The sequence below is a fragment of the Pelophylax lessonae genome (assembly GCF_965119305.1).
Source record: "Pelophylax lessonae genome assembly, chromosome: 12".
NCBI lineage: Eukaryota > Metazoa > Chordata > Amphibia > Anura > Ranidae > Pelophylax > Pelophylax lessonae.
In genome coordinates, this window is record NC_138779.1 from 161209152 (window position 1) to 161230880 (window position 21729).

General features: G+C 48.6%; 1 protein-coding gene across 2 annotated transcripts in view; it reads left to right on the plus strand.

Moving 5' to 3' along the window:
* The window catches only part of CNOT3 (CCR4-NOT transcription complex subunit 3), an 894807-nt gene that overhangs the window by 484477 nt on the left and 388601 nt on the right, over window positions 1–21729 (plus strand). For both annotated transcript variants that reach the window (XM_082273841.1, XM_082273842.1), the window contains exon 10: window positions 8671–8730. In XM_082273841.1, coding sequence (XP_082129967.1) covers window positions 8671–8730 — 60 coding nt within the window. The remainder of the gene's footprint in view (window positions 1–8670; window positions 8731–21729) is intronic.

Consider the following 21729-nt stretch of genomic DNA (forward strand, 5'->3'; position numbering starts at 1 on the left):
GGTTGCTTTTTCAGTGTCCTCTGTAACCATCCTCCCATCATTGTTAATTATGTGTGCAATATGCTCTGCCTTAGTTTTTTTGCTGTTGATATATTTAAAGAATTTCTTTGGGTTTTTTTTACTATCCTCCGCTATTTGTCTCTCAAAGTTGATTTTAGCCATCTTGATTTCTTGTTTACTTTTCTTATTTGCCTCCTTGTATTGCTCGAAAGCCGATACTGTGCCCTCTGATTTATACTTCTTGAAGGCCAATTTTTTCCCCCTAATAAGTTTTATGACGCTACAGTTTAGCCAGCCAGGTTTGGCTTTGTCTCTTCTAAATTTATTTCCCATAGGAATGCTCTGCAAGATGCCTTTGCCTAATATGTTCCTAAAGCATTCCCATTTTTCCTCTGTGGTCAGGGATCCCAGGGTTTGGTCCCAGTTTACCTTTTCCATCATTGAGTACAATTTTGGAAAGTTTGCCCTTCTGAAGTTTAGGGTTCTTATGTTCCCCACTTGTCTTGTTATGTTGTTATTTACACTAAATGTGATCATCCTGTGATCGCTAGAGCCCAGGTTGTCCTGGACTCCTACCTCCGAGATTATGTCTGGGTCATTAGTCATATTTGTTTTCTGTTTGCTCCTATTGCTCTTGTCCAACGATGTCTTACTAATGCATGGTACACAGCTGCTCTGGGATGCTATGCCGGCTCTGGGGATCCCCCTTTGCCACCTGAGACGCCTGTTTTTGACCTATTTTTCGCCCCTGAATGGCGTCCTTGACTTTTTTGATCTGGAATGTCCGTTTTCTTGGGGATAGGGTGAAACGCACCGCAGTATTCTCATATTTAAAGCACCGGCGAGCTGATGTTATTGTGCTGGTCGAAACCCATGCTGCTGGTTCTCCTCAGCGGGCGCTCCGACCCCCTTGGGTTGGATGGGCGTTTCACTCTACCCACACTACCTCTTCCAGGGGTGTCTCGGTTCTGGTGGCTAAATCTGTAAATTTTGCTGTTCACTTGGTTGAATTGGACCCTCAGGGCCGGTATGTATTCCTCAAAGCTCTTATTGATAACTCCCCTGTGTTGCACTTGGCCTGGTATGTGCCTCCTCCCTATTGCTCTGGTGTCCTCACCGAGGGGTTTGCCTTCATGTCTCGACACCCGACCATCCCGGCCATGTGGTTAGGAGATTTAATACTGTTTTGAATCCAGGTCTGGATAGTTTGGGACAGTCTGGGGGCCTTCCCTACCCCTCTCGTGATAGTTGTTTTGCCCGTCTTCTGACAGATTTTTCTCTTGTGGACACTTGGAGACATCTGTACCCCGCTTGTAGGGCTTATTCGTGTTTTTCTTCCACTCACTCTTCCATGTCTCGTATCGATTTCATTTTAGTTTCCCGGCACCTCCTCCCTAGGTTACAAGGGGCAAGCTTCTGTCCTCGAATTTTGTCTGATCATGCCCTGTATTGTGTTACTATAAGTAGGACGGTAGTGACTCCTACCCCGACCTGGAGACTGAACCCCTTCTGGTTGACTATTTTGACGGATCTTGCTAAGCTGGCAGGCGAATGGCAATTCTACTTCAGCTCCAACACGGGCACAGCATCCCCCTTACTTGTTTGGGATATGTTTAAAAAGCACTGCCGGCGCTTATTGAGTGAACATATTAATCGCCACAAGTGCAATTCTGAACTGTCCTACATTCAGGCCCTTGCCCGGCTTCAAGAGCTGGAGGCTTGGTATGTGGAGGCCCCTATCCCTGCTGGCTTGGCTGATCTTAAATTACAATCTCGAGTGACTGAACAACTTTGCTTTGAGAGGGCTAAACGCTGTATGTTCTTTGCTAAACAGCAAATATTTGAGCAGGGCGAACGTCCTGGTCGATTGTTGGCATATTTGGCTCACCTTGACTCTAGACCGCCGGTCGTGATCTCATTGCTTTCCCCTTCGGGGGATTCCGTGAAGGAGCCGGCTGCTGTAGTGGCTGAATTTGTTTCCTTCTTCAGGGAGGTCTATGCGACTGGGGCGGAGTACTCCGCTCAGGAGCTCTCTTCATTTTTAGATCAGTTTACTTTCCCTACCCTCACAGACCCGCAGCTTAGGGCTTTGGAGGCACCTCTAACGGACACCGAGATTGTAACCGCGCTGTCCCTCTTTGCCCGTTCTAAGGCTCCTGGATCTGACGGCCTCCCGATTGAGTTCTATCAAACGTTTTCTGAGACGTTGGTCCCCAGGCTTCTCGAATTGTATCAGGCGGCTTTTGAGGCTAATACCCTACCAGATTCCATGCAGGAGGCGCTTATTATGCTTATTCCTAAACCGAGTAAAGACCCTAGTCAGCCGAGTTCCTATAGACCAATATCCTTATTACAGACGGATCTCAAAATCCTAGCCAAAATTTTAGCCCTGCGTCTGAACAAGGTGATGCTTTCATTGGTGCATACAGATCAGACGGGGTTTATGCCTGCTAAGAACACTGTGTTTAATACCAGACGGTTGCATATGAATATTCAGGCTTCTCACTCACTGATTGGCACCAGGGTGGTGGTTTCATTGGATGCGGCCAAGGCATTCGATTCAGTCGAATGGCCCTATCAGTGCCTGCGTTGCTTTGGCTCCAATTTTATCAAGTGGCTTTCCATACTGTATACCTCCCCGAGAGCGCGGGTGGTGGTGAATGGATGGACCTCTGTCGCCTTCCCCCTTTCTAGGGGGACGCGTCAGGGGTGCCCCATTTCCCCCCTGCTGTATGCCTTGGTGGTAGAACCTCTGGCAATGGCACTGAGAGCCCACCCTGGTGTTACCGGTCTGTCCTCGGGGACCCTGGAGGAAAAGGTTGGCTTATATGCCGACGATATGATTCTGTACCTAGCTGACTCTGGGCATTCCCTCACTACTGCCCTCCGCCTTATCGTGAGCCTTGGGACCTTCTCTGGGTTGAAAATCAATTGGGATAAATCTCAGATCCTTCCCATTGACCTCTCTCTCCCCACCCCCCCCCCCCCCCCCCGCAGGAACAAGCCTCTATGCCTCTACAGAGAGTTAGCTCTATTAGGTATATAGGGATTCAGGTCTCTCGTGACTTGTCGGACTTTGTACCCTTAAATGTTGAACCCCTCATTGCACTGACTAAGAGTAAGACGCAAGTTTGGTCTAGACTACCGTTAGGAGTTATGGGCCGTATTGCATTGATTAAAATGATCTTATTACCTAAGATCTTGTATGTTCTCTGGCACTCACCGGTTTACATCCAGTTGAAGTATTTCCGAGTCCTGGAGTCTATCCTGAAGTCCTTTGTTTGTTTGGCAGTAGCTGTCCTGGAGGGCCCTGAAGTGTCCTACCAAACTCGGCGGCCTATCGGTTCCTTTTCTCAGTTTGTACTATATAGCGGCACAGTTGTCCCATTTCTTTTATTTTGATAAGGCGGACAGGAATCACTATGAGTCCCTGGTTTGTGCGGGGTCCTCCGGCCAATTCCCCCATCCCTTTTGTGATATCCTGCGAGGCCTTCAGGGCGCGGTTGGTAGCCCTGGTAGACTCACGTATGCATTCCACAATAAGCGGATTTGGGACTTGGCGGCTGCGAAACTGGGCTGCTCTCCCCTTCACAACGACACCCCCCTGTGGTTTAATAGACATCTCCGAGAGCTCCTGCTGGTTCTGGATCCGCAGATCTGGATACGGCATGGCATATATAAGCTTTCCCATGTTCTCCGTGATGGGCGTCTTAAGCAGTGTGATCAATTGAAGACGGATTTCGACTGCCAAACTCCATGTTTTTCTGGTTCCTCCAGCTGCGCCACGCTTTGCGTGCACAGTTTGACGGTACTTACCCCCAGTTGCAACCGTTAGATGTTCTGCTGATCCTGCGGGGAGACGAACCTAGACAATTGATCTCACTATTTTACTATATGCTTCTTACTCCATCGGCTACGAAGCTGGCTTATTCCCTAAAGCCCGTCTGGGAGGAATGTGCTGGGGAACTAGATAAGGACTGGAGTGATGTGCTAGAGGTGGGTAAGCTGGTGTCTCCTAAGATGTCTGACAGACTGACACAAACCTATATTTTGCATAGGGTACATCTTACTCCTGTTCGCATGGCGAAATTTGACTGCTCCCGCAGCCCGGACTGTCCTAAATGCTCCCTATCCGCTGGTACCTTTGAGCACCTGATCTGGCAGTGCCCTCGTGTCAACTGTTTCTGGCAACAGGTGGTTCGTTTTCTGCACGATCAGATGGGCTCTCCGGTCTCACTGGATCCTCGGCAATGTCTTTTGGGTTTATTTCCAGATCTAGAGGTAAATAAGAGCTCACTGAAATGTATACATGAAACGTTGTTTAGTGCCCAGAAGCTGTTGGCGCGCAGCTGGATGCAGCCCTCACCCCCTACTTTGGCTGCCTGGATCGCCGAGGTGAATGCCACTCTGCCATATAAGAAACGTATTTATGTTAATAGGGGTTGCCCTGCTAAATATCACAAGATCTGGGATAAGTGGCTGCAGTTGTCTCTGATGTGCTCCACCTGATGTGTTCTCCCTTTCCTATATGGAAAGAGAAAATTGGCCCGTGGGACTTTATGTTAGGTGGGTACATGTGGCTGGAAATAACAAAAAATGAGTAATTGAAAAAAATAATCTTTATTGCAAAAAGTAGCAGAAAAAAATCATCAAAATTGTGCGCCTGAAGCGCTAGAATAACAGACTTAATTGGAAATCTTGAAATACATGTATACATATAAATAACATACATATAGGTATTCATGGGAGTACAAAACATCTTAGTCTCAAAGATAAAAACATAATCATATATAATGTTAACATAGCATATAAATATAATGCATCTAGGCTGACGCGTTTCGCGAGTCACTGCTCGCTTCTTCAAGAGAGAATGCATTGAAAAAATAATAAATCTAAAAAAACGAAAGAAATAATAATTGGAATGTAACTCAAAGCATTGTTTGGAAAAAATTCTGTAAGTCCTGGGGAACTCATTAGATTGCCCAATACTCACACATTAGTAAAGCTGGAATCAGAGAATTGATCCCCGTGCGGTAGCAATGGTGTAGGTCTGGCCCGGGAGCTGAAGGGTCCCAGCGGACGACAATGCAGCGGAGGGGCCCATGGGAGGTAAGTGACAAACGTGTGGAGTAAAGCCATGAGCCTTCCATGTCTGTCATAAAAATTGGAATTCATCGTATTTTGGGTATAAATAGTATATCATGTATAATGAACAATAAATGAATAAATCAGATATTATGCACGGTACAGGAAGGACTGGTATGATTGGTGCAGTAAAGTAATGAGAAATGTGACAATGAGTGAAAGCTGTAGAAGAAATGAGTGATCAGAGTGTGAAAGTGAAAAGAATGGGACAATGAGTGAAGAATAGTGTGAGAGATGAGGGTAGTGCGAAAAGAGAAAAGAAGAGAAGAGGCAAACCTGACACCCAGCAATGGAACAACCATGGTGATGATTATATGAAGTGAGGATATGAGATAGTATGTGAAGGGTGCCAATGAACCACGAGATAAGGGATGGGAGGAATAATGCAAAAGAAAAGCAAGTACTTACCAAGTAAAATGAATGAAAAACGAGTGCAGTGTGAGAGATGAGGAAGAAGGAAAGTACCAAGAGTCATCCTTTCCATGGGCATATTCGGCAGATGTCGTCTGTGTGGCCCTAACATCATACAACGGGTGGGGCAGAGACAAGCATCTGCAGCCTTTCCTATATGCTTCTTGAGGACCAATTTTTATTTTTTATTTTTTTTTACTGTACATTGTTGAATGGGTTGCTGTGTATTTTCGTGTATTTTCTTGCTTCCTGTCTCTGGTAGTGTTGGACTGGAACTATTTGCATCGTGGGGGGACCCTTCATCTCTGTTTTTTGTTTTTTTGGGGGGGGGGGGTTTGTTTAATTCTCCTCATGGGTTTATTTTGAACTTTGATGCTTTATCTGTCTGTTACTGTATGTATGACTATGCATTCTTATGCGCTTCGGGGTTTTTTTTTTTTTTTTTATGCTGCTTGTACTTCTACACAGTTCAATAAACTCTGTTTTTGATTTAAAAAATGTGCAATTTACGGAATTAGAAAACCTGAAGGTGGTGATTGGTTTTCGGGGTCTCGTACACAGCTAGGCTCCCAAAAAGTCTCACACGTGGTATGCCTGTACTCAGGAGAAGCAGCAGAATGTATTTTGGGGTGTCATTCCACTTATACCTATGTCATGTGTGAGCTATTTATCTTTTAGTGACAACTTTGTGTTAAAAAAAATAAATAATAATTTTCCCAAAACTTGTGGAATCCTGCTTTAGTCGCTGGCTTTGATGGCTTGGCTGTTGAAAGCCAGGTGCTGAGGAATAGAGGTCTGGGTCAGTGATTCCAACACTGTTAAATGCTAGAAAGTCTACCTCTTGGAAGATCTACTATCGTACGTGGAAAGCGTACATTTTGTGGTGTGAGTCACTTTGTGTTCACCCTCTCTTTCTCGATGGCTCGGGTCTTGACCTTTCTTCAACGGGCGGTTAAGCAGAAATTGGCTTTGAGTACCTTCAAGGGCCAGGTTTTGGCCTTGGTCTTTTTTCAACGACTCTTGGCCACGCACTCCCTTGTGTGTAAAATTCAGGGGGTACTACATTTGGCTCCACCATTGCGGTCGCCTCTACACCCTCTGGGATCTTAACTTGGTGCTTTCAGTCCTTTAGAAGCCTCCTTTTGTGAATATTTTTGTTACTTCCCTGCTTGCACTGACCCAGAAGGTGGCTTTTTTGGTGGCTAATCCCCTCTGCCCATAGGGTGTCGGAATTGGCGGCATTGTCTTGCCGTAGGCCTTACTTGGTGATCCACAAAAATAAGGTGGTTCTTTGCCCCTGTTGATCATTCCTTTTAAAAGCGGTTTCTGATTTCCATTTGAATGAGGACATTGTGTTGCCATCCCTGTGTCCAAGGCCAAAACATCCTAAGGAAGTTGCGTTGCATGCCCTGGATGTGGTTCGGGCAATTTGGGTGTACCTGGCAGCTACAAAGTCTTTTAGGAAGTCAGACTCCATATTTGTACTCATGTATAGACCTTGAAAAGGACTGTCCAATTCTTTTGCGATTTCTAGATGGATCAGACAGACGGTGACTCAGGCCTATTCAATTAAGGGTTAGGTTCCTCCTTTCCCTGTGAAGGCGCACTCTACACGGGCGTTCAGTGCTTCTTGTGCCTTCCGCTCTCAGGCGTCAGTGACGCAGGTGTGCAAGGCGGCTACCTGTTCGGTGCACACTTTCCCAAAGTTTTATAATGCGGATGTATTTGCCATCTGCGGAGGCCTCTTTTGGCCGCAAGGTTTTGCAGGCTGCTTTTTAGAGGGTCTGTTCCCTCTTTGGGGGAGTTATTTTGAGGTGGGGTCCAGTTGTTTTTGGTTGAGCTCTTATCTTTGTTGGCTAAGGTTTAGCCTTGGGAAATTTTTTTGCTGTTCCCACTTCTCATCTTTTGACACTGCTTTGGGACGTCTCACTGGTCAAGATTCTCAGGAGCTGTGTCCGTCAATGAACATCAGAGAAATGGATTTTATGGTAAGTCAAAAATCCAATTGTTTGGGGGATTTTTGGTTGATATTCTTTCTCTATCATTTAAAATTCACCTATAATAACCATTAGAGAGCTTTAATTTCTTTGTAAGTGGGCCTACTTGCAAAATCTTATAAAAAAAACTATACCTAGACATTTTGAAAGCTCTTAGTGGATAAAAGCTGAAAACCAAGAATTTCTTTGGTAAGATGGAGGCTTTCCAGAGGCAGGACCTCCCAGCATACAAAAGGCTCAGTCCTGTTCTCTTGCACTTGAAATGACACTGGAGAAGGATGCCAGAATACAATGAAAAGTATCCTGTTCTCTTTGTATTGCTTCCTGTGTGTGAAATCCATTGTGTTCCTGCCAATCTCTCTGTTTCCTAGTAAAAACTGACCACACAAAACAGGAGAACAAACTGTGATCAGTTCCCAAGCAATGCTGGGAATTCTGGGAGCTCTCCTCCAATGATCAGACTTGTCTGGATACACACTCCTTGCACAGCCATTCATAGGAAAGACAAGTGTTCTGTTGCTTCTCCTCCCCTAGCTCTTATGCAGCTGAGAACAGAGGGAACAGAGGTAATGTGATCACTTATAAAAAATAAAAAAAAAGGTATTTATAATGTATAATTTTTGCCATTCATTTTTATTTTAAACTGAATGGACTGTTTTGCAAGGTGATCCTTTACAATCACTTTAAGCTTAACCAAAGGCAGAAATCAAACTTGCTAGCAGGCAGGCCATTTATAGAAGAAGGAAATGCTGTCTCTCTTCTGCAATAAAATAAACTTACTGGCCTGTTCTTTGCAATTTGCTGTGCATGTGCAGCTCATGGTACATTCTAGGCATAGTGGCTGCTGATGAATGTGTGTCATTATCCAGCATAAGTCAATCAAAACGACTGAGAAGCCACAACCTGGAAGAATCTGGGGAGAAGACGAAGGCAAGGGATCACACGGACATTGGACCGATGATGCTGAGATGAGTATTTGCAGCTTTAGTTTTGTGAGTATAAAAGTGACTTCAGAAGATGTTTTATTGTTAATAATTGGCAAATGACTAAAAGGTGGATGGGAAGGGGAAGATGAGCTTTGCCTGGAGATGAGCTTTAATGTTGCCTAATTTCACAGGAAAACTCTGAAGATGACAAGAAAATTCGTGGCAGGTCTACAGACAGTGAAGTTAGTCAGGTGAGCTACAATATTATTTTCCTTGTTTTAGTCACTATCATTTCACCTTCCTTTTCTCATTTTATGCTCAGGGTTTGTGTACTATATTTGGCACATTGTCATTTGATGCTTTGTGTGTCCAATATATTCATATTTTCTGCATAGTGTAATGCTAGTGTCTTCTGGCTGTGTCAGTAGGTGTCCACACCCCATCATTTTGAACATTGTCTAATAGCCCCTACAGTTAAGCACTTGCTGAGCAGCCACCTTAGTTTTACTGCGGCGGGTCGGCTATTTTACGCAAAACGACGTACATGTATGTTTCGCGTAGCAGTTAATGTGGCCGCATACTCACACGCACCGATTGGCTAGAGTGGGAGCCAATCATTGGGTCCGGCGACCGCAATGTTCACCGGGCACGCACAATCGCTCTCCGTGGAGACAGAACAGCGGCCTGCCGATGTAAACACCACAGACCGCTGTTCTGTGGGTGATGAACACAGGGATCCTGTCTTCCTCCTATTTAGGAACATAGGTCTCTGTGTTTATCTAGTGAGCCTATTTCCAACACAGTTAGAAAGCACCCCCTAGGCACATATTGATTGCCGTAAATACAAAACAAAGGGCGCCCCAGCCTAGCGCATTATCCTCAGCGAGTTTATTAAATAAAAATTATTTACTAGCAGGAGTTCCGGGATTGAGGCAGCCTGAGGACCAGGTTCTGAGTGCAGGAGGGGTGTGCTGTATAGCACTTATCTTTTTTGGAGTATACACATTGATCGCCCACTGGTGTTAACTTCTTCCCTGCCAGTGTCAGTACAGTAACAGTGCATATTTTTAGCACTGATTACTGTAGTAATGTCACTGGTCCCCCAAAAAATGTCAGGTGTCTGATCTGTCCACCGCAATGTGGCAGTCCCGCTAAAAATCACTGATCACCGCCATTACTAGTAAAAATAAAATTGACAAATTTTCCCCCTAGTTTGTAGACGTGATATCTAATCAATATACATTTATTGGGATTTACCCTTTTTTCATTGATGGACGCAGCTTCTGATTCTTCTTAACCATTGGTAAGTCCACAATCCCATTGCTCTATCAAATTCAGCGACAGACACAGCTCCTTATCTTCATGACTCATAGGGTTATGCTCCACCATATAGGAATAGGCACTAGGCAGTTAAAAAAATAAAACATACCACACCTATGGAGGCTGTCCCTGCAGCCATAACCCCTCAGACTCTACTACCATCAAACAGTTTGTTCTGCCTAGTGTTAGGAATATGACCTAGGTCCTAGCTGTAACAGGGAAAGTTTGTGATTTTTTTAACTAGTTAGTTCCTGAGGACCAAGATCCAGAGGAACTACAAGCAACATCTGGCTATGATTTCGCACTGGATAATCTAGATCCTTAAAGTCTCCCAGCCTGGCCAGCGAGCGTGAACAGGTTATAGTCCAGAACTAGGTCTCGCCACGACAGTGCCCCGATGGATGGGGACGAGCCTGCGAGTTGGCAGTCTCGCTGGGACGCATCAACCTAGAACACCCTGAGTCACAGCTTCCCCTTGGCTGACAGCACCCCCATCCCGGGTGGGACGTGATCTGTTTCGGAGTGGCACCCACCTGGTACGGTGAGTAAAATTTTCTTCAGCCCTGGCACCCCGGAGGACTATTCTGGTGTACCCCTTGGCATTCCCCTGCCCCTAGCAAGGTTTACCTTGGGTGGGGGAGGTAATAATGTGGCCGTTATGGAGCTTATTTGAGGGGGTGGATTGCCCTTGGTGGGTCCCTGGCTAGGGATCTTTAGATGCCTATTGTTCTAGGACCCTTTTAGGGTGTCCTGAGACCGCATAGCGCTCCGTGGGGGCTGCCATTTTGCTGTGGTTCATGATCTTTGTGTTCCCATTAGTTTGCATGGGCAGCCATTTTCTATACTTCCCCATTGAGAATGTATGAGCGGCCATTTTCTTGAGGTCCTTGGGATGGACAGACATGCGGCATGGCTTATGGTGATAGAGGCAGAGCTTCTTCCTTTTCCTGTGCAGACAGTGTTAAGTTCGTTTTTGCACCGATCAGGCTGGATGCTTCTCTGTGGTCTGGTGACTTTCCTGGGTCTCCCTCTAGGTTTTCTGCTCTTCTGCTCTGCTATTATTACATAATCAGGAATTGTGAATCCGCACTAATAGCGGTGGGGCCGACATTACACAAAAAAGTTTCTTTGAGCAATGGAGTCCCAGGATAAAAATTCACCTTGCCAAGAAAAGAAGGCAAGGTGCGTCCCATCCGGGATCTCAAGGCCTTGAACCGCTTTTTGCGGTACAGAGGTTTCGGATGGAGTCCATCCGCACGGTACTAGCGTCTCTGCATCAGGGAGATTTCTTAGCCCCCAGAGATATCAAGGACACTTATCTACACATCCCTATCTACGCTGGACACCAGCCGTTTCTTCGCTCTGCGGTAGCAGAGTAGCATTATTAATTTGTGGCGTTACCCTTTGGTCCTGCCCCTGCTCCCAGCGTGTTTTCCAAGGTACTAGCATCGGTATTAGCACTGCTGCGCTGGCGGGGGATTGCGGTACTGGGGTACCTGGACAATCTCCTGTTGAGAGCGGACTCTAATTCAGCATTGTTGGGGGATCTGACGATCACAGTCAGAACTCTGCAGGAGTTCGGTTGGACATCAATTTAAAGAAATCCGTGCTGACTCCGGTTCTGAGACTGGATTATCTGGGTTTGAATCTGGAGTCAGCCTTGGCGAGGGTTTTTTTTTTTTCCCCAGACAAGTTGTAAAAGTTGCAGGGGGCAATTCAGTTGTTGGACAACAATCTGTCCTCTCTATGCGTTTGCATGCGAGTCTTAGGTCTGATGGTATAGACCTTCGAGGCCGTTCCGTTTTGCTCAGTTACATACATTGCCTTTGCAAAGGGAGATTCTTGTAAAATGGAACAAGGATCCAAAGTCCTTGGATTCTGTGATTCGGTTTAGCCACAACACAAAATCTGCTCTGTTGTGGATTCAATCTCCAGCACTGTGCCAGTGCATGTCCTTCCGTTGTTTTGGACGGTGGTAACCACGGTCGCCAGTCTGTCGGGCAGAGGCGGGGTGCTGGGGAAGCTCTGTGCCCAGGGTATCTGGGCGATGGAAGAGTGAAATCTTCTGATAAATGTTTTGGAGCTCAGAGCGATAGCTTTGAGTTATTGGACGACTTGTCTGCAAGGTCGCCTTAGCAAGAAGGTGTAGAGATTCGTATCCAGGTCTCGAAATCCTCTGGCCGACGCCACAGACGCACTGGTGTCTCCTTGGGGTCGGTATCTGTTGATTTATACATTTCCCCCATTGAATCGCCTGCTGAGGCGTCTGCACAGGATTGAGGTTGAAAACATTCCGGTGGCAACAAAACTGGCCTCGCCAGTCTTGGTACGCAGACCTGATGAGACTGGTTGCCGATTCCCCTTGGAGACTTCCTCTCAGGGAAGATCTGCGGAGGGTAAGAACGAAACTCAATCTTGTAGCTTGACCGTATGACCAGGGAGGTCCATGGATCCTGAAACCAGCGAAGACGTGCCCCCCCACCCCAGATACAGGTGAGGACAACCCTTCATACAGAAGAAGCCTTGTCTGTAGGTCTGGAAGAGCCCGCTTGTGGCTTGCCAGACCAGGTCCTCTTGGAACCTCTGGTGGAGGTCCTGAAGGGCTTTGATCCCTTGTCCTGAGACCCTGGGGGACACAAAAGCCTCTTGTGGGCCGAGAAGAAAAGGCCCACGGGTACGACGGGGCTCCTTGCCCTTGCAGAAGAACTATTCCCCCCTGTGAGACCCAAAATGATGTCATCCAGGAAAAGCTCCAAACAGTTGATCCCCCTACAAGAGCGAGATCATGTAAGGCCTTCTTAACAACCTGGTCCGCAGACCAGTGTTCTAGCCAAATACGCAGAAGGACCATTCCTGTGGTGACTCTTCAAATAGGTACCTGCAACAAGACAAGTAGGAAAGGACAAATTAGCATTTTTGGACGCTCCTAATCTTTTTAGATGGAGAAAGGATCACCTGCTGTATGAGACGGCTTGAGGGTGTGTCGTTTGGTATGCACAAGTCGCATCATACTCCACAGGTGTTTCCTTACGTGCCCACTTTCTTTTTCCCTTAGTTTCCATCGCTGAAGCACAACATTTTCCATGGGCTGAGAAGGGCCCCATCTGCGGCGAGGATCCTTCCCTTTTTTTAACTGTGGCAGGAAGCTACACTTTCATACTTGCCTTGTTGTAGGTACCCATTTGAAGAGTCACCTCAGGATTGGTCCTTCGGCGTCTTTGGCTAGAACACTGGTTCTGCGGACTAGGCTGTTAAGGCCTTATCTGATCTCTCCTTTGTTGGGGATCACCTGTTTGCAGCTCATCTAGATGACATAATTATGATTCTCATGGGGGGAAGAGTTCTTCCGCAGGCTACTAAGGGCAAAGAGCCCCATCGTAGACATAGGCCTTTTCTTCTCGGGTCAAAAGAGGCCTTTTTGTCCCCCAGGGTCTCAGGACAAGGGATCAAAGCCCTCCAGGGCCTCCTCCTGAGATTCCAAGAGAACCTGGTCTGGCAAGCCACGAGCGGACTTTTCCAGACGTGCGGACAAAGCTTCCTCTGCATGAACTGGTGTCCTCATCCGTATCTCTGGTGTGGGGGACGTCTTCCCTGGTTTCAGGATCCGTGGACCTCCCTTGTCATACGGTCAAGCTACTAGATCGAGTTTCGTTCTTACCCTCCGGAAAGGTTTTTTCCTTCTAACTTGTGACTGTCCCCAGACCGCTTACGGGGTCTCTTTAGGGTAGTGAAAGCCTTGCTAAGTCAAGGGGTGATTGCTCGGTTCTGACTTCGAAACGTTTTCAGGGTTTTTACTTAAACTTGTTTACAGTTTCCAGGAAGGAAGGCAAGGTGCGTTCAGTTCTGGACCTCAAGGTGCTAAATTGCTTTGTACGGGTACAGAAGTTCCGAATGGAGTCACAATAGGGGCATCCCTACATCGGGGTGACTTTCTCGCTTCTGTCGACATAAAGGACGCCTACATTCATATTCCAATATGTGCCGGTCATCAGCGCTTCCTCTGCTTTGCCTTGAGCGAGGAGTATTATCAGTTTGTGCCGTTGCCCTTTGGTCTCGCCCCTGGTCCTCGGGTCGTCACAAAAGTGTTGGCCCAGGTTTTAGAATTGCTGCATAGTACTGGGGTACCTGGACAATCTCCTTCTGAGAGCCTTCGCTTCTTCTGATGGACAACTTGGAGAGTACTCTGCAAACTCGGAAGGAGTTAGGATGGATTCTGAACCTTCAGAAGTCTGCTCTGGTTCCATCCACAAAACTGGACTATCTGGGTCTGACTCTGGACTCGGCTGTAACCAGAGTGCTCCTTCCTCTTGGGGTTCACCCTCACTCCTTTTTGGTGGCTCGGATCTTGGCTTTCCTCCAATGGGGGTTAAGCAGCGCTTGACCTTGAGTACCATCAAGGGCCAGGTTTTCGGCCTTGGCGGTTTTCTTTCAACGTCCATTGGCCACACATTCTTTGGTGCGTACATTATCCAGGGAGTTCAACACTTGGTTCCTCCAGTGCGTTCTCCATTGCCATTGTGAGACCTGAATTTGGTGCGGCCAGTTCTCCAGAAACCTCCCTTCTAAAATATTCGGGAGGCTCCCCTGCTTACGATGTCCCAGAAGGTGGCCTTTTTGGTGGGTATTAGGTCTGCACGCAGGGTGTCTGAACTGGTGGCATTGTCTTGTCCACCTTACCTGGTGGTTCACAGAGATAAGGTGGTTCTTTGTCGCTGTCCATCGTTCCTTCCAAGGTCGTTTCTGATTTCCATTTGAATGAAGATATTGTGTTGCCTTCCCTATGTCCCAGGCCTACACATCTTAAGGAAATTGCCTTGCATTCCCTGGCTGTGGTTCGGGCAATCAGGGTGTATCTGGCAGCTAAGGAGCCTTTTAGGAAGTCAGACTCACGATTTGTACTCACGGATGGACCTCGGAAAGGGTTGGATGCTTCTGCTGCAACCATTTCCAGATGGATCAGACACAGTGGTTCAGGCCTATTCAATTAAAGGTCAGGTTCCTCCTGTCCCTGTTAAGGCACACTCTACTTGGGCTCTGAGTGCCTCCTGGGCCTTCCGTCATCAGGCATCAGTGATGTAGGTTTGCAAGGCAGCCGCCTGGTCGTCTGTGCACCCTTTCACAAAATTTTTATAAAGTTGGCATCTGTGGATGCTTCTTTTGGCTGCAATGTTTTGCAGGCTGCTGTTTAGAGGAGGTGGACCTCTTGAGGGTGTATTGTTGTCAGGTGAGCTTTAGTTGTTCTTGGTTGAGTTTTATATTTCCTGGTTGGCTTTGCTAAGCCTTTGGAATTTTTTCTGCTGTTTTTCCCATTCCTTATGTTTAACGCTGCTTTGGGACGTCCCAGTGATTAAGAAGAATCAGAAACTCTGTCAGTCAATGAACGGAAGGGAAAATGGGATTTTCGACTTACCGTAAAATCCATTTCTCTGATGTTCATTGACAAACACAACACCCACCCCTCTGTGGAGTTGGCTTTCTTCTGACACTGCTTGTAACAAAACCGAGTGCCTATAGCTGAGAGTAGGAGTATATTCCCTGGGACTGCCCCATAGGCGTAGTCGGGCTTTTTCCTGCCTAGTGTCCTACTCCTCTAGGGGGCAGTATAACCCAATGGTTAAGAAGAGTCAGAAGCTGTGTCTCTCAATGAACATCAGAGAAATGGATTTTACGATAAGTCAAAAACCCCATTTCTCTTACGTCCTCCGACAGTCGCCGCCACTTCATAATCTTCACTAATGGGGTAATTGACCTTTGCTCCGCAGGAGTAGCTAGGCAACAAGATTTGTTAATATCAAAGCTTTTAGCATATCACACCCCTAGGGGGTGGTCCCCTCAGTCAATACCTCCCTGCTTCCTGCATTCTCAACTCAGTTTCTAATGCCTAGCTTAGGAGTAGCTGGCTGATCCTGTGCTGGGGCTTTCAGTCTCAGCCTTCTATCCTCTTTTTGATTTTATTTGGAGTATTTTTCGCTTTCTTTTACTTAGCTGTTCTTTTTCTCAGCATTAGTTTAGTTTCTTCGGATGAAGATGATCATGCGGAGCTGGGTCTCGGACTGGCCACCCTGGATCCCAGGGTTGAGAGCCAGGGGCTTCCCAGCCTGCCATCGAGCGTTCAGCTCAGGTTTTCCTGGCATATTGAACGACCCATCCCTGTTCGCTGCAGGGATGCTGCCTGTGAGGTGGCTACCTCACCGGACGCCATTTGCGGTTCCGCACCGCAGTTCCACTGCGTCCTGTCTGCGACACTCCCTGTCCTCAGTGCAGCGGTTTGGTCGCTGGAGAAGGCTCCCCACGCCATCCGGACTGGTAAGTGCAATTCTATGTGGGGACCTGTCTGTTTTGGGTGTCAGTCTGTGACTGTGTGACCCTGCATGTCTGTGTATGTGCTGAGCTCCCTGTCAGATTCCTGTGTGGAATAGCTGCCTTTCTGTGGGCTGCGGGGGGGGGGGGCTCTCCCGCTCTGCTATGTGAGAGTATGGGGCAGCCTGGGCTTGGACATGCTGTGCGGCGGCCGCTACTGCGGCCCGCCATTTTTTGTGGCAAATTATGGTGACCGGCCCTGTGTGGTACGGCGTGGTGTTTTGGCACCAAACGCCGCCATTTTGGCGGCGATCGATCATACAGCCACATGTCGGCGCCATTTTCTCATTGCCTGAAATGCCTCGGCCGAGCGACCATGTTTGTGTAGCCTGCATAGGCTTTATAGGGCGGTCAGTCATTGCATCACTTCCTTTTGCTCTGGAACAGCGATCGGTGGCAGCAGCCTGTGTGGTCTCTCCAGGTTTTTACCTTTCCTTTTCCTGTATTTCCTTGCTCAGTGTCCTTATCCCTGTGGGGGTTGGTACATACAGTAGTGTGCGGTGGGCTACGCTCGCCGCGGTCTTAAAGGGGCAGTCCTCCTTTTTCAATTGCTGGGGCATGTATTCTCAGGATTGCAAGTTTCCTCCCACCTTGGTGGGGGGCCAAGGGGCTGCTGCATCCCCCGAGGGAGCTGATCTGGCTGCTATTGTGGCGAACTTGGCTTCTCAGGTGCAGATGCTAATGGCTGATCGATCCGCAAAACGGCCCAGATTGTCTATTTCCTCTGATTCAGAGGGCGATGGGGCTGCTATGGCTGGAGTGCCCTTCTCAGGGTCTCGCTCATCTCTGGACCTTGGGGGGTCTGAGGGGGAGGCTGAGGTAGAAGGGGTTGATAATTCTCCCCCTGGCTCGCCTGAAGAGCTTGCACTCATGGATGAGTTGGTTGCTTCTATCAAGGAAACACTGCGTTTGCAGGATGAACCGTGTCCTCCTGCTTTGATGTCCTCTTATGGGACGCAAAGGAAACGCAAAACAGCGCAGGTTTTTCCCTGCCTTGCGGAATTTCAGCGCGCTGTTGATGAGCAATGGCACAATTTAAAGAAGCCCTTTACTGTGCCAAGTTAGTTCAAGCTGCGTTATCCCTTTACACCCACCACTGATGAGCATTGGTGTGTGCCGCCTCAGGTGGATCACGCGGTGGCGGTTTTGAATAAATCTACTGCGATCCCTGCTGAGGATACCCCGGTGTTTCGGGACCCTACGGACAGGAGATTGGAGTCTCTTGCCATCATGCTTATACGGTTGCTGGTTCTATGCTGAAGCCTATTTTTGCTTCCATTTTGGCAGCCCAGGCTATTGCGGATTGGGCGCAGGTGCTCAGGCGCACCCTGGTGGCTGACTCTGCTCCACCGACAACTTTGGCTATGGTGGATCAAATTCATCAGGGTGTCATGTATTTGTGTGATGCGGACTTGGATTTAGTCCCTTGGGCTGCACGCCTCTCAAGTGTGGCGGTATTGAACCGTCGCCTGATATGGCTGAAATGTTGGTCGGTTGACCAATCATCTCGCAAGACTTTAGCTAATTTGCCCTACGCGGAATCTCGCCTTTTTGGCGAGTCTTTGCTCTTACCCCCGGAAATTCCCTTTATCAGAGTATCCACTCTCTTACCCCAAACTCACAAGAATAAGTTTGTTCGCGGTAAGAAGAATACCTCGTTTAGGCCCTCTCAGGGGTCCTTTCGTGCCTTTCGGTCGCAATATAAGGGCAAGCCCTTCAAGGGCCAAGGCTCCCAGAAGAAGCCATGTGCAGGTAAGCAGAAGTCCGGCCAGTCCGGGTCCGCTGCCCATACCAATTCAGCCTGAAGGGGCGCCCTCACCCGGTTCTGGGGTGGGGGGACGTTTGCTCTGTTTTCTTCAACCCTGGCTGGCCCGCATTCGGGACAGGTGGGTTCAGGAAATCGTTCGATCTGGATACAAGATCGAGTTTCTCTCTCGGCCGGCGAGCAGATTTTTTTCCCACAAATCTTCAGCTGTTTTCGGAGCGCTTGCAGGATCTGGCGGTGCGGGACCTGCGGGCCCAGGGAGTGGTGGTTCCGGTTCCTCATCGGGACAGATTTCGGGGGTTCTATACCAATCTGTTCACTGTGCCCAGAAAGGAGGGCAAGGTACGTCCGATTTTGGACTTAAAAGCTCTGAACCGCTTTGTGCGGGTTCGCAGGTTCCGCATGGAATCCTTGCGCTCGGTGGTGGCTGCCCTGGTTCCGGAGGAATTCATGGCCTCCATCGACTTGAAGGATGCGTACCTTCACATCCCCATTTTCGAGGGTCACCAGAGGTACCTTCGATTCGCCATTGCGGAGGATCGTTACTAATTCGTGGCGTTACCCTTTGGTCTCGCTTCGGCTCCGCGGGTTTTCACCAAGGTGCTTGCGCCGGTCCTGGCTTTGAGAGCCCAGGGCATCTCTGTCTTGGGGTATCTGGACGATATCTTGATTCGGTCTGCGACCAGTCAGGGCCTGGTGAACGACCTGTCCATCACGATGCAGGCTCTGCAGGAGTTCGGTTGGACGATAAATTTTCCAAAGTCAACGCTGTGTCCGTCGGGTCGTCTTCCCTACCTGGGGATGATCCTGGACTCTGTTCAAGCGAAAGTCTTCCTGCCGGAAGACAAGCTCCGGACACTTCAGGACGCAGTCAGGTCCCTCAGGGACAATCAGTGCTCGTCCCTCCGGACGTGTATGAGGTGTCTGGGATTGATGGTCTCGGCTTTCGAGGCGATTCCCTTCGCCCACTTTCACACGCGGGATCTTCAGGCGGGGATCCTGGCCAAGTGGGTCGGGCGTCCGCAATCTCTGGATCTGCGGATTTGTTGAGCCGCCTCACCCGAAGGTGTCTTTTGTGGTGGCTGATATTAACAAATCTTGTTGCCTAGCTACTCCTGCGGAGCAAAGGTCAATTACCCCATTAGTGAAGATTATGAAGTGGCGGCGACTGTCGGAGGACTCAGAGAAAGGCATTTTACGGTAAGATTTTACAAAAATTCAGTTTTCTCTTATGTCTTCTGACAGACGCAGCCTCTTCCAAGTTTCATCACTATTGGGTAATGGCATCCTCTGCAGCAGCTTCTAGATTGTAAGCTCTTAACGAGCAGGGCCCTCTAAATCCTCCTGTATTGAATTGTATTGTAACTGTATTGTCTTCCCTCTTATTGTAAAGCACTGCACAAACTGTCGGCATTATATAAATCCTGTATAATAATAATAACTAGACACACCTTAGGGGCTGTCCCTCTCGACATTACCCTCAGACACTTAGAGCTTACTAATCAGTTTTTGTTTTTTTTTACTTTCTGCCTAGCTCAGGAGTAGGACCTAGGATATCCTGCTGGGACTCCGGTCTCAGTTTTGATTTTTTCTTTAAAACATGTTTTATTTTATTTTCCCACTCACTAACGCTAGCTAGTCAGGGGGATCCTCTTGGAGAACTATAAGCGACAGCCGGCCTTGGCTTCGCACTGGATAATCTAGATCCTTATAGTACCCCTGCCTGGCTTACGAGCATGTGCAGGTTTCGCCCAGGCCTCGCCACGACGGTGCCCCAACGGATGGGGACGAGCCTGCGGAGGAATTCCTTCACCGGGACGCATCAACCCTGGAACGCCCTGTGTTGCAGTGTCCCCTCTTGGCTGACAGCACCCCCACTCAGGGTGGGAGGCGAGCTGTATTGGAGCAGAGCCCGCGGTCCTTAGTATGGTAAGTGATGCTTCCCCCTGTGTCCCTAGGACAGTCTTCTGGGGGCGGGGGGGGGGGGTGATGTTGGCCCACTCCTGGGGATGTCAGAGCTGCGATCTCTGTGGTGTCCCCCCTGGCTGGTCTGGACAGATCCTGCCTCTCTGCTCCTTATGAGGGCGCTCTAGCGGCACCCACTGTGTGGGGGGGGGGGGGATGTAAGGCTCTTAACTTGTCCTGGGGGGCTTCCTATAGTGGATTCCCGCTGTGTCCAGGGTTCCTGGGCTCCTCACTTTCAGCGCCGTTTTCGGCCGCCATTTTGGGTGGGGGCATGCCTGGCTTCATCAGCGAGGGCAGCAGCCATTTTTGCGAACGTGCTTTTGGTGCCCTTTTGGACGCTATCTTGGATGTGGGCAGCGGCCATTTTCCCTGTCTTTTCCCCATATACTTCTATTGGCATTCATGTTTGTGTGGCTCAGGGCACTCTTTGGCCTCTAATCAGGTCACTTCCTCCTGCCAAATTTTCACTTGCTGCAGGGAAGCGTGGAGAGCTGTTTGTATCTCTGGCACTAAGAGGGGTTTTTTTTACTGCTTTTTGGGCAATATTTTTTAGACACATTGCTTGCTCAGTTATTTAGCTTTATAAAGGGGGACTCGAGCAGCAGCGTGGGATCACGGTGCGGACTGCAATCGCCGATTTAAAGGGCCAGTGTTTTTTTTTTTTTTCTGCTAATATGCTTGTTTGTGCATCCGGGACGTCCGGATCACCTTCCCTAGTTTCTTTATCTGCATCCATTGAAACTTTGGCGTCCAAAGTTGAACTTATGATGTCACAAGATAATGTTCAAAAACGGCCGATGCCCTCTATCTTCTGATTCAGAGCCTGTCATGGTTGCCATGGACATTGCCCTCCCTGAGGGATCCCTGTCCGCACACTCAGATGAGGAGGAGGAGGATTCCTCCTCCTGCTGCAGCGCGGGAACACACTTTGTTTGAAGCAGTTGTTCGCTTTGTTAGGGAGACTTTGAACATTGATGATGAACCCACCCTGTCAGGTAAGCGGGTTTCCTTCGCGTCCCGCAAAGCCCAGAATTCGGGTCAGGTTTTCCCCTGCCCCTGAGGAGTTTTACGATATGAACTAACTGTGGCATCGCGTTAAGCACATGCTGGCGGTGCCTAAGCGTTTTCAATGTCGTTACCCCTTTGCGGACCCTGTTTCCAGTCGATGGACGGTGTCGCCTAAGGTGGACCACACTGTTTCCAGGTTGAATAAATCCACGGTGGTTCCCATGGAGGACTTCCCTGCGTTTAAAGACCCGATGGATAGGCGCGTGGAGTCACTTTCCTGTCACATGTGTTTGGCGGGCTCACTTCTCAGACCGATGTTCGCTTCCGTGCTGGTCTCTCAGACGGTTACAGAATTATTAAGGTGCTTAGGTGCAACTCAGTGGCCGATTCGGTTCCACCGAATCTCATTGAGCTCATGGACCAAATTGTCCAGGCCATGGTGTATCTGTGTGACGAGGCCCTGGATGAGCCTGCCCTGATCGCATGATTGTCTGCGGTGGGGATTGCACTCTGCCGCATGGTGTGGCTGAAGAACTGGTTAGGCAGACCATGCCTCAAAAAAGACAGTGTCTGATATCCCATATTTGGGGGAACACCTTTTTGGGGACTCCTTGGATGAGATTATCAAGGGTCTCACAGGGGGTAAGAGTATCCTCCTGCCCCAATCCCTGAAGGGTAAATCACCCCGCACACGGCAGGCTCCTTCCTTCAAGGCTCATCGGGGGCCCTTTCGTGCTTCAGCAAGATCAGGTGCCTTAGAGACAGCGATCTCTCCTCCCTGCGGACCTGCATGAGGTCCCTGGGGCTGATGGTTTCTGCTTTCGAGGCAAGC